This window comes from Astatotilapia calliptera, chromosome 4, assembly GCF_964374335.1.
Source record: "Astatotilapia calliptera chromosome 4, fAstCal68.1, whole genome shotgun sequence".
Taxonomy (NCBI): domain Eukaryota; kingdom Metazoa; phylum Chordata; class Actinopteri; order Cichliformes; family Cichlidae; genus Astatotilapia; species Astatotilapia calliptera.
Window position 1 is genome coordinate 36,770,371 of NC_137425.1, and position 13,089 is coordinate 36,783,459.

Sequence of the window (13,089 nt, forward strand, 5' to 3'; positions counted from 1 at the left end):
TGATGGCAGATGCTCCCTTCACCCTGGCCAAAAGGGCTAAAATGACCAAAGAAAAAGTGGAAACAGTTAAACATGAGAGGTTTAGGACAAAGTTTGTGTTCTTCATTCTTTAAGTATCGGTTTGGCACCGGTATCGGGTAAAACCTAAACGATACCCATCCCTAGTCATAAGCCCCGCCCTCTGTTCAACAATGGTCATTTACAGTGGACATGGATATCCTCTTTTACTCTCCTTTTAAACCATCTGTCTAAAATGTGAACATTGGCATTCTTGAAAGAGTGACCTTTGACCTTGCAGATGTAGAGCTGTCCAGGTGGCTCTTCAGTTTTGCACCGTGTGTGTATTGAGTGGCTGTTTGGTTTCTCCAGTACAGAGGCCCAAGGACTACCTGCTGCACTGTACAGCATTAACTATGATGTTAAGCTCGTGTTTGGAAGTTTGTTTGTTTTTTTCCCCCTTAGGATTCCCCAGGGGGCGTGGCTTGTCAGGGGGGCGTGGTTGGGTCTGGGGACGGGACTGGGTCTGAAGAGCACTGGGATGTTGTGCTTTGAGAAATTTCTCCTGAATTTTCTGAGAGGCTGAAGAAGCCTCTTGGATGAGAGGTGAAACATCCTTATGAAACTCAAAGAAGTCGAGTCGCTTCATTTCTGAGCTCCTCAGACTGCCATGAACCCGCTGCCTGAGGGCCCCCGCTGCCTGAGGGCCCCCGCTGCCTGAGGGCCCCCGCTGCCTGAGGGCCCCCGCTGCCTGAGGGCCCCCGCTGCCTGAGGGCCCACACAGACAGCCAGCACAGAATATTTGATCGTGCACAAAAGCACCAGCACCTTTGATAAGTGATGGAAGGATGCACAATTACAATGAAAGTCTTTTTCACAGCAGCGTATTGAATAAATAAAATAAAGGACATGGCAGTGGCCACTTTAGTAGCGCCTGCATTCTTTGAGTGCGATTATGACTAAATAGATAATAAATAACAGGCAGTCTTAATGTTTAATTACATGTCCAATGAGTGTAAGGTGTGCCTGTGTCCCTGCAGGGTTCTGTGGCATACGTTCCCCAGCAGGCCTGGATCCAGAATTCCTCTTTAAAAGACAACATAATCTTTGGTCAAGAGAGGAGACAGTCCTGGTATCAGCATGTGGTGGAGGCATGTGCCCTTCAGCCTGACCTTGACATACTTCCTGCAGGAGATGACACTGAGATAGGAGAGAAGGTATGAGCCCATAGTACACGTCTTTGTGTGTAAATGAATGTCGACACAAAACAAGTTGGCCTCGGAGAACGTAAAACAGTTTTCGCTCTGCAGTCCTATGAAAACATCGTCTTACTTATTAAGAGGTGAGTAAAAGCCGAGTGTTGCTATTTAAATGCAGTTTTCTGCAGTTAACTGAGCATGTGTTGTGTCGGTTTGTAGTATTGTATTAAACCACACCTGAACACCCGAGGCCATCAGTCTCCCCAGGAGTGCACATCCCAGGAACTTGTTATCGTGGTCAGACGGTGCAATGGCAAAAGGAAAACCCAAGAGCTACATGTCAGACTGCAGGCCTCAGTCAGTGTGTTACATGTTAGTGAGATCATGACCGTACGATTAGCAAAGACTCAACAGGTATTTCGAGGAGATGCCCGATAAAGCTTTGATGAGGATGTGACCCCCAGGAATTCACAGGGAACCGGTGTCTGGTTACTGAGCGAGACCACAGACAGTAGTTTGGACAGACTTGTTGGTGTGTCACTGAGTCTTTTGTTGCTGTTTGATGACACCGGCAGCATTTCTACAATGATGAGCTAGCCTGCTATACTGTCTGCCTCTGACCGTCTGTCTGCAGGGAGTGAACCTGTCAGGAGGTCAGAAGCAGCGGGTGAGCCTGGCCAGGGCCGTCTACTGTGATCGTACCGTCTACCTGCTGGATGACCCGCTGTCTGCTGTCGATGCTCACGTAGGGAAACACATCTTTGATCAAGTCATCGGCCCACAGGGACTGCTGAAGGACAAGGTGTGTGTGTGTGATGGAGTCATATACATTAGGGGTGGGGGAAAAAATCGATACTGTGTAGTATCGTGATATTTTGTTTGCTAATAATGTATCGACACAGGGACGGCAGAAATCGATATTTTGTTACAAACAATTTTTTCGTGCACTGGAACTCTGACTTCAGAGCACGTTGATCCTTTTTATGAGCAAGAATCCTGACGCTGTCCAAATGTGTTTAACTGTTTTTGGCAGCAATAAACACGACAGTTTACTTATTTTAATTTAAGACATGTTTTATTTTAATTAAGTTTAAAACTTTTTTATTTAATGTAAAATTATATTTTGTTTTAATTTACTTTCAAATTCTTCAGTTGCTGAAGGGGCTGCATAGTTTTCATATTGCATAGTTCAGAATAGCTATAATTGTACCAGATGGTTGCATTCAGTTAAGTTGGACTAGACTGTAATACAAACCGTTCAGTTTGTCAACAATAAAACTGAGATGAGAGAAAGACTGAGTGCGAGACTTTGATATTAGATAAAATGAATATTGATAAAGTTTACCTTTATGGACAGAATCTGAATATCACAAAATATTTTTTAAAATTGCAATAATATCGTATCGTGCGTTGTATGGTGATTCCTACCTCTAATATACATATACCCAGGATCATGACTGGGATCCTGTGTGTCCCTCACAGCATTGGTACTTTGCTCGTACGGGACTGTGCAAAATTCTTGAGCCGCCCGTCTTTCCTTTATATTTTCTAGGAACTTGGAAATGTTTGCAGCACTTTATTGAAACTGAATGTGAAAGTGTGTAGGACGAGTCTTGTTCTTCTACACAGCGTAAACTCTTTTAGTTCCCAGGACTAAAAGTTGGCAGTCCAAAGCTCTTTGGATGTTGGCTTCAGTGAGCAGTAAATCAGCCTGTTCTCACATTTCTTATCCTTACTGTTCTTTTGCTGTGTCAGCCGTAATTCTTTGTTAAAGACACTGCACAGCATCCAGAGATAAGTTCTGGGCTGAAGTCAACCTTCTTGGTCCCAAACTGTTTTTCTGCCAGTCAAACTGGGACATCAGTGTTTTTCTGCTCACTGAGCAGCCTCTGTTCATCCCTTGAGTTTATGTGCATTTTAGTCTTGAATGATTCGTAGATCAGTGTTTAAAAAATGTCTCCAGAAAATGTTTGGGAACGTCTACAGCTGTCTGTGAATAACACTGACCTTGTTGTAAAAGCTGACCCATAGGCGACCATGTGGGGCCTTTCACTCTCTCTCCCCCTGTTTCACTCTGCTATCAAAAAAGGCCCCAAAAAGATTGTGTTAAAAAACAAACAACTCCTCTGGCTTCTTACAGGTAAAACCTAAGAGACTGTGGTGGTTTCAGGCTTGTGCACAGTACTGTAGATTGTATGAAATTATCCAAACAACATAAGATGATCCAAATCCAAATGTAAAGTTGTTTTAGTTGTTGAAATTGTCTCTCAGCAGCATAGATGCTTTTAGAGCAAGTTTACTAACTCTGTGTAGCCATGTACAGACTCGTGTGCTGGTCACCCACGGCTTGAGCTACCTGCCCCAAGCTGACTTGATCCTGGTCATGATGAAGGGCGAGATCTCAGAGGTGGGCTCGTACCAGCACCTCATGGCCACAGAGGGAGCCTTTGCAGAGTTCCTGCGAACTTACGCTGCAGTCGACAAAGCTGATAACAGTGGTGAGGAGTGTGTCGTGCTGCTGTGTAGCGTAGCACCGTGCAGTGTTTGGAGTAGTAGTTCTGTTAAGATGAAGTCTGATCATTATTTTATCATACTGCAGCTGGTCTTCTCAGATCGATTTCATGTTTTAAATTTCCTTCCTCCATTTAGAGCCCGTGCCAAACAGCAGCATCCAACGACTGGAGAACGGCAGCGTGCCCACTTTTGCTGGGTGAGTGATTTAGGGTAAGGGTCCTGGGGGGCTGGGGTGTCTCACTAAGCACATAAGTGTCCTTCTGTTTAAGCAGCAGTCCAGGTGTCTGCACTGCATCCAAACAGTCAACCACAGCAGACGAGAAGCTGAGCAAGAAGCCCAAGAATCCCGAGGTGGGGAAGCTGACGGAGGCTGACAAGGCCAGCACTGGGCAGGTGTGTGGATCTGCACGTGGTCGCATGTATAAATGCACACGTTTCTGTATAATGTGTCTGTGTTCAGTCTGGGATCACAGCAGCTCTCCTGTCCTCCGCAGGTTAAGCTGTCTGTCTTCTGGGCCTATTTTAAGTCCATTGGAGTGCTTCTGTCCTGCATCAGTCTTCTGCTGTTTCTTGCCCATCACCTGCTTTCCCTGTTCTCCAACTACTGGCTGAGTCTGTGGACCGATGACCCTGTGGTTAATGGCACGCAGCCTAACAGACTAATGAGACTGGGGGTGTATGGTGCCTTTGGCCTGTCTCAGGGTGAGCATGACAGGAAAAACTCTTGTTTTTGTCTGGTTCAGAAAGTGAGGCAACACCAAGGGTAGCCATTGTACACATCACGACGAGCAGGAAACGGCACCTTTGCTTTTTCCTGCTCATCGTTTTTCAAACAAACAGCACGCAAATGTTAGGTGGCCAGTCCAACACAGGCCTGACATGTGTGCTCACTTAATCACATGTCTGTTGGAAGCTAGAGCACCAGAGGACACTCGCACATGTAGGTGCCACCGGACAGAGATGGAGGGAGACTGTGATGTGGTGTCAGCTCACAGAGCAGGGTGACCGTGTCCACCACCACTAATAATATGCTTAGTTAACCCTGCAGCGCGCCCTTGGTCCTACTGTCACAGCTGAGATGGGGTCCAGTAGGGCTGTTCGATATAACGCTATATATCTGATGACAGTATGAAAATATTACGCTATCGTTTGTTTCGTGGTGTCGCAAAATAAACTGTTTACAGCAATATGCTTTCATGGTCCTGACGGTCACTGTAGTGGCTGTATTCTCTCTTTATATTTAAAATAACCACACTACAGACGTGTTGTCGTTAGCAACAACGACGGTAAACCCAGCGTGTGGCTATGCCTTCCTCTTGTTTATTTTCCACATAAACCTTTCACAATAAAGCTGAAGAGCCTGTTGAGACTTTTCAAAATAAACTGAAAGGATGACCTTATTCCTAATCGAGGGGCCACCTCGAGCACGGACATGGTTTGGTTATGAAAAGTCTGACACGGACCAGAAAACTGTACGATGCACATTATGCAGCAAACCGGTCCAACACCTCAGACTCAAACACAGCAAACCTCGTTAACCACCAACACAAGAGTCACCTGACAGAATGCAGAGAAGCAAAAAGAGCCGTCAGGTGCTCCAGATACATCTTAGACTCAAACGTTTAAAAACAGGCTTTTCCCCGCAGCACGCCGTCTAATAAATACAAAGAGAACGGCGGCCCTTACAACTTATGTCTAAAAAGTGTATAGCTTCATGCATCGGTCAAAACACTCGACTCCAGGTACACGACGCCCAGCTGGAAACACTTCACAGTGTCGAGCTGCCCGAGATTCCCAGAATTTACAGAACGTGTAACATTTCTGTGATATCGTTGTCAGGGCGATAAATGTCTTATATATGAGAGCTTGGTCACCCTGGGGTCCAGGCCCCCCTTCTCCAGCTCGTTCCCCTCAGTTATAGACTCGTCTTATGTGTCTTGCTGGATGCAGGTGTGCTCTTCACACAGAAATAAGTCATGATATTGTGCAAACTCCTCTGCTGTCCTTCAGGTGTGGCTGTCTTTGGATACTCCCTGTCCATGTCTATTGGGGGTGTTCTGGCGTCCCGGTACCTCCACCAGTCCATGCTGTACGATGTCCTGCGCTCACCTATGTCCTTTTTTGAGCGAACCCCCAGTGGTAACCTGGTCAACCGCTTTGCCAAAGAGATGGACACCATTGACACGCTGATCCCCAGCATTATTAAGATGTTCCTGGGCTCCATGTTCAACGTGCTGGGCTCTTGTGTTATCATCCTGATTGCCACACCTCTAGTCAGTATCATCATTCCTTTCCTGGGTCTGCTCTATTTTTTTGTGCAGGTGAGTTTGAAAAGGGAAACTGATTCTGAAGTGTCAGTATATTCCAGTGTTATCCCCACAGTACTACGCCTCCCTGCACTGTGATTCTGACTATTGTTACGAAATCAGCTTCACCCCGCTTCTTTTTCTGCCTCGAGGCATCCAGAGACGGCACCGGACTCAGTAGCCATTTTCACAAAACCTTTATTCATCTTCATTTAAGCATCTTCTAGAAGGGGAGAGGTGCCAGCGACCCCATCATAAAACCCCCATGGTGTGCTGCAAACTCTGTGTCTGTGTGTGTCTGCACGAGCACGTGAGTGTGCATGTAGCTGTGTGAGTGTAACAGTCAAAGCACTGTGTGTGTCTCTGTGTACGTGACTTCCTGGGGGTCATAAAAGGAATCTCCTCACCCAAGCTACACCAGATTCCTCCAGACAACATAGAAAACAGAGTTAACACATTACAAACACTGAGACGCCCACTCTGCACCCACTGGGCCAGTGGCCTCTTGTTGTCTTACATTTACATTTAAGGTGGAGAGTCTCCTGCAAACCTACTTCTAGGTTTATAACAATTATGAGTTTTTATTAAAGGTACAAGCATCAGCATCCCCCCACTGTAGCTCCCTGTCTCCTTTTATGACAGCAGACCCGCAGTGTCCATAACTTCCTTTCCCTCTAAACAAGTACACTCTCAGGCTACAGCTAAGCCACACTGAAACACACAAACAAATCCTTCCTTATTCCTGTGATCTAAACAAATTTAACACATCACATTCCAATAATTGTTTTCTTGTACTCGCACTATATAAGTCACATGTGTCTATCCTTGCTCTGTCCAGAGGTTTTATGTGGCATCATCTCGCCAGCTGAAGCGTCTGGAGTCGGTCAGCCGTTCCCCAATTTACACCCACTTCAATGAAACCCTGCTGGGCACGTCGGTTATCCGAGCCTTCAGTGAGCAGGAGCGTTTCATCCATGAGAGCGACCAGCGCGTGGACCATAACCAGAAGGCTTACTATCCCAGCATAGTGGCTAACAGGTCAGGAGGCTGCCGCCACACGCTCTCACTGCACCACCTGCTGCAACAGTTTACACCGCCTTTTAGGATGAATGTCCCTAAATTAGGATCTCTCTGAGACTGTTCATTGGAGTATTACTGCAGCAACACGAGTACATTATATTCACTTTGGACGTAGAAAAGCTCCATTTACGTTTACATGCTTTCATTTTCATGCTTTCATTTTCATGTTTCTTTACAATCTCTGGCTGAAAGGTTAAAAGCAGTGTTGGGAAGGTTTCTTTTAAAATGTAAAGTAAAATGTTATTTATATAGCACCTTTCAAGATAAAATCACAAAGTGCTTCACAGAGGCAGGAAACAGACATTAAAATCTAAAACAAAACGACATCAACCAAAAGCAGTTTAAACAGATACGTTTTTAACTGCTTTTTAAAAGACACGACTGAGTCCACAGATCTCAAACTCAAAGGGAGCGAGTTCCAGAGTCGGGGAGCCGCTGATACAAACGCTCTCTCACCTTTTGTTTTTCACCTTGTATGCTGGACAACCAGCAACCTCTGGTCACAAGACCTCAGGGACCTGCTGGGTGATAAGAAAGAAGAAGATCACAGATGTAAGTTGGAGCTACACCGTGCAGGGCCCTGTAAGTCATGATTATGATCTTAAAATCGACCCTGAACTTGACAGGGAGCCAGTGCAGCTGAATCAGCAGGGGCGTGGCATGGGAGTGTTTGTGATGCTTTATCAGAAGCCTGGCAGCAGCAGTCTGAACACCCTGCAGTCGTTCCAGGGAGGCATTACTCAAGCAAGTAAACAAGGAATTACAATAGTCTAAGCGAGATGAAACAAAAGCACGAATAATCATTTCCAATTCGGAACGTGACACAATGGGACTCAGCGATATTTCTTAAATGGTAAAAACAAGAGCGAACCAAAGATGTAACGTGTGCCCAGCGTCAGAGCTGGATCAAGTGTAACACCAAGGTTCCTAATGGATGATTTAATATAAGAAGCAAGAGGGCCTAGATTTTTAACCACAAGGGGAACAAATTTCTCAGGAGCAAAGACAATGACTTCCGTTTTATCAGCATTTAGTTGAAGGTAATTACCAGCCAGCCGATCTCTAACAGAATCTAAGCAGGACTGCAGGATTTGGAGCTTAGAAACATCAGAGATATATAGCTGAATATCATCTGCATAACAATGACATGAAATATCAGAGTAAGAGCTAAGAAGTTGCAGAAGAGGGAGTAAATACAACAAAAACAATAACGGTCCCAAGACAGAGCCCTGAGGCACCCCATAGGCAAGAGAGCTGGCAGAGGTAGCCACAAAGAAAGATCGATTTGACAAATAGGATTTAAACCATTCCAATGCGGTACCCGATACACCCACCCAGTGGTTTAATCTATCTAACAAAGTAAGATGATCAACAGTGTCAAAAGCAGAGGTCAGATCCAGCAACATCAAAACAGTGCACTCTCAGCATCATAATTCATCATTATTATAAAACATCATTAGACACTCTAAGAAGTGCAGTTTCGGTAGAGTGAGTCTTACGAAAGCCAGATTGAAATTTATCAAGAATGTTGTGTTCATCTAGAACAACCGTGAGCTGCTTGGCCACAACCTTTTCTAAAATCTTGGCAATAAAAGGCAATTTTGAGATGGGTCTGTAACTGGAAAGCACAGAAGGATCAAGTTCAGGTTTTTTTTAAAAGTGGGTGAATGACAGCACTTTTACAGTAACCAGGGCCCTGACCAGAGAGCAGAGATGCATTAATAATTTTAAGAACACTAGGACCAATAGACTCAAAAACATTTTTAAACAAAGACCCAGATAAAATATTAAGGATCTCACTGAAGTGACCAGCTTCAACAACTCAGGTAAAGACACTGGTGAAAATCAAATCTGACAGGCTTAAGTAAAATCGGAACAGACAAATGGTACATGGAGGGAGAGATGTTGCTCCTTACATTGCTAACCTTTTCAACAAAGAAGGAAAGAAAATTTTCAGTCTTCATTCGAAGAAATAGGGACAGCAGCAGAAGCCGGAGCAACAATATCCCTGATAGTGTCAAATAAGATAAGATAAGATAACCTTTATTAGTCCCACACGTGGGAAATTTGTTTTGTCACAGCAGGAAGTGGACAGTGCAAAAGTTATGAGGCAAAAATTAGGATACAATAAGAATAAATACAGTACACAGCTGTACAGAATAGAATAAAATAATATACTATATACAGTAAAATAAAATAAATATACAATAAGATAAAAATAGAATACAAATACAAATACTATATACAACTGAGTAAAAATACAACGATGACAGAAAGGATTATTGCACTTAGTATTATTGCATATGTATGGATGATCAGTTAAAGTCTTTATTATGGAGTCTGACAGCAGTGGGGAGGAAAGACCTGTGAAATCTCTCCGTCCCACACCGTGGGTGCCGCAGTCTCCCACTGAAGGAGCTGCTCAGTGCTGTCACAGTCTGCTGCATGGGGTGGGAGATGTTGTCCAACAGGGATGACAGCTTAGCCGCAGGTACAGCCTGCTCTGCCCTTTCCTGTAGAGGGCGTCTGAGTTATGAGTCCAGTCTATTGTTCAGATGAACACCAAATAAAACCTCAGGGTTACCTCTGCTCCTAGAGACTAGGTTTGAAAAATAAGCAGCCCTTGCATCATGAACTGAAGCGTTAAAAGAAACTAAAAGGTCTTTTAAATGAACGAGATGAACCTGTAAACGAGTCTTTCTCCACAAACGCTCAGCTTTACGACAGACACGCTTTAAACAGCGAATGCTGTCGTTTATCCAGGGCAAGGGTTTTGTAACAGGGGCTAGTCTAGTTTTAATAGGGCAAATAAGGGACCCAAAAGGGTGCTGTTGGCGACATCTGTCAAAAATCTAGACACCGGCAACAGAGGAGGGAAGAAGCCATTGTATGAAGGAGTGATATCCAGGCCCACCATAGATTAGACAGTAGTGTCAGACGATCATAGACTAGGGCAGGCAATACATCAGAGACAAAGAAGGAGAGCAGGACAGTCAGAAACAGCAGCATAACAGAGCGAGGGAAACTGCAGCCAGCAGCGGCAAGGCCAAACACAGGCGCCATCACACCGGAAGCAAGAAACCAGAGAACATATGTATTCCATCACAGATTACAGATTACATGCCCCAAAATGGATTTTTTTTAACATATTCCGTTACGTTACTCAATGAGAGTAACATATTCTGAATACTTTGGATTACTTAATATATTATCATGCTTTTTACTACATGAATGTACTATTGCTGTGTGATTAACTGAATACAGTTACTCATATTTTGTATTTTAAATACGTAACGGTGGTACATGTATTCTGTTACTCCCCAACACTGGTTAAAAGTCATTAAGCTCCACAAGGGAACTACTGTATTTTTCATACAAAAGGTGGACCGGATTATAAGGCACATTAAGCGAAACAAAGCAGTCAGATAAATCAAACTTTATTAAACTCATTCTTCTTGCTTCCTCCACTTCTGTCCCATCGATTCATTAATGCTGTATTCTATCACAGCTGCTCTATTCCCATGTTGTTGCAGTATATTAATGACTAACCTCGTATTGTGGATGGATTATCTCAGTTGTTCTCCTGACTGAAGTTTTGTCCGTTTACAGCATCCTGCCATGCGATTGCATTTGTCTCTAACCATCAGGAACCCTCACGTTAACTTTTATCGAGGGGAAAAGTGTTAGCGTTCGTCCTCCAGCCTCACTGTGTTTATGCTAATATAGCTGTGTTGCTAACGATCACGTAGCACATGATTATATACCAGCTAGCCCAACTTCAGTAACCCTACAAACATCACTGCTGTTTAGTTTCGTGTCTTCATTTATGTTGGAAGTGATAGCAGAGCTGTACGTTTGAATGTTTTCAGAAATCTCTCAGTCAGAACATGCAATATCATGCTTAGATAGAAGCTAGCGAGCTAACTTCCTGCTAACCTCTAACTCTGTTAAATGTAATAACTTTTGTTTTCATGGATGCCTGGAAGTTAAACTTCATAGTTACACCTGGTAAAGCAGCAATGCTGATCGTTTTATTAAAGATGAAAGAATTTAGTCAGTTTTTAACTCTCAGTGATGCTGCAGTGTTCGTTTGACTTTGGGACCTGAACTGGACGGAGTTTAGGACCCAGATTACTCCGCGAGGCTCCTTGAGCACAACCAGAATTCATACATAAGGCGCGCTGTCAATTTTTGAGAAAATGAAAGGATTTTAAGTGCGCCTTATATTGTACAATAATCTACTTTCCTGAATCTGTGTTTGTGCAGGTGGCTGGCGATTCGCCTGGAGTTTGTGGGAAACTGCATTGTGTCATTTGCTGCTTTGTTTGCTGTCGTTGCCAGACAGAGCCTCAGCCCAGGCATCATGGGACTGTCCATCTCCTACGCCCTCCAGGTAAACATGGACAATCTCCTTAACCTGTGCACTTATTTCATACATTAAAGAAAAAGAGTGCCAAGTAGCTACAAGGAGCTTAGCCTTCCTACTAATTTAACTGTTTATTCCCTAGTTTAAGCCATTTTATTGATGTTTAGCAGTCAGATTTAGTACACAAGTTCACTGAAAAACATTTATTCTATTGTATTGTTCTGAGGTTTTTAAGAATAGATTCATCACTGTTTCATGGAAACGGTGTCCCACAGTCCTGATGTTAATTTCACAGTAAGTGACTGAGTGGGTACATTTATGAGCCCATTATGGTTTATACAGGAATGCTTTTTACGAGCTCTGTTAATGGTTACCATACTTTGTTTTAATCTATGGTAAATATTCTGAAACAGTCTTATGTCAGTAATGGAATGCACCCCACTTTTAAGTTCAGTTTAAAACGACTTTTTTTATTTAAAGGAGAACTTTGTTATGTAATTTGTTCCATTTGATGTCCTTTCATGTCAGTTATGTTATTTATGAGGGGAAATTCAAACAGCCCTCTGCCTAGAAGAAGGAAAAGGTTTTGTGCTTCATGTTTGTTCTTAATCTGCCAAAACTCTGATCCTGATCATCATCAGGTGACTCCTTCAGTCTCAGCTGACTGCAGGTTTCCAACATCAGCCCACCGAACAATGGGCTGTGAGGTCATTAATGTGCAGACTGTCATATTGGGTAATGAGTAACATTCAGAGTTTGCAGTCACAGCAGTGTGAGACGGTGATAGATGTACCCTTGGGCCCCCTCCTCGATTCAGAAAATCGTTGGAAACCTGCAGTCAGACTGAAGGAGTCACCTGATGATGATGGTAAATGGCCTGTATTTGTAAAGCGCTTTACTCGTCCCTAAGGACCCCAAAGCGCTTTACACATCCAGTCATCCACCCATCCACACACACATCCACACACACATCCACACACACATCCACACCCTGGTGATGGCAGCTACATTGTAGCCACAGCCGCCCTGGGGCGCACTGACAGAGGCGAGGCTGCCGGACACTGGCGCCACCGGGCCCTCTGACCATGATGATGATGATGATGGGTTTCTCCCACTGAAAACGTCCAGATGAAGAGAACCAACCTTTTGGGATCCCCTGTCTAGAGGACTGAGTGTGCATTAATCTGGTTTTGTCTTGCCCCGTGTGCAGCTAACTACCTCACTTACCTGGCTGGTTAGGATGTCTTCTGATGTGGAAACCAACATCGTGGCTGTGGAGAAAGTGAAAGAATACAGCGACACAGAGAAAGAGGTACACAGAAACAAGCCTTTAAAGGCAGTAAGACAGTGTAGATCTACTGGCAGCCATATGTGGGGTGTTTGGAGAAAGCTTTCGCCTCATGCGTGTCTAAATCGCCTTCTTTAAACATGTGTGTTTGGACCCCCAGGCAGAGTGGAAACACGAGCCCTCCACCCTTTCCCCAGGCTGGCCTACTAATGGCTGCATAGAGATGAGAAACTTTGGCCTGCGCTACCGCCAAGATTTGGATCTGGCCATCCGCAACATTACCATCTCCATTAACGGAGGAGAGAAGGTGGGATTTCACATGACTCCAGTGAAGGCATC

At 44.2% G+C, this 13,089-nt stretch overlaps 1 protein-coding gene across 1 annotated transcript in view; it reads left to right on the top strand.

Annotated features, from left to right (window-relative positions):
• The window catches only part of abcc1 (ATP binding cassette subfamily C member 1 (ABCC1 blood group)), a 31,759-nt gene that overhangs the window by 14,412 nt on the left and 4,258 nt on the right, over nt 1-13,089 (top strand). The window contains exons 17-27 of the mRNA XM_026166203.2: nt 1,038-1,214; nt 1,831-1,998; nt 3,520-3,694; nt 3,846-3,906; nt 3,983-4,103; nt 4,205-4,412; nt 5,721-6,031; nt 6,855-7,054; nt 11,363-11,489; nt 12,673-12,774; nt 12,911-13,057. Of these exons, the coding sequence (XP_026021988.2) occupies nt 1,038-1,214; nt 1,831-1,998; nt 3,520-3,694; nt 3,846-3,906; nt 3,983-4,103; nt 4,205-4,412; nt 5,721-6,031; nt 6,855-7,054; nt 11,363-11,489; nt 12,673-12,774; nt 12,911-13,057 (1,797 nt within the window). The remainder of the gene's footprint in view (nt 1-1,037; nt 1,215-1,830; nt 1,999-3,519; nt 3,695-3,845; nt 3,907-3,982; nt 4,104-4,204; nt 4,413-5,720; nt 6,032-6,854; nt 7,055-11,362; nt 11,490-12,672; nt 12,775-12,910; nt 13,058-13,089) is intronic.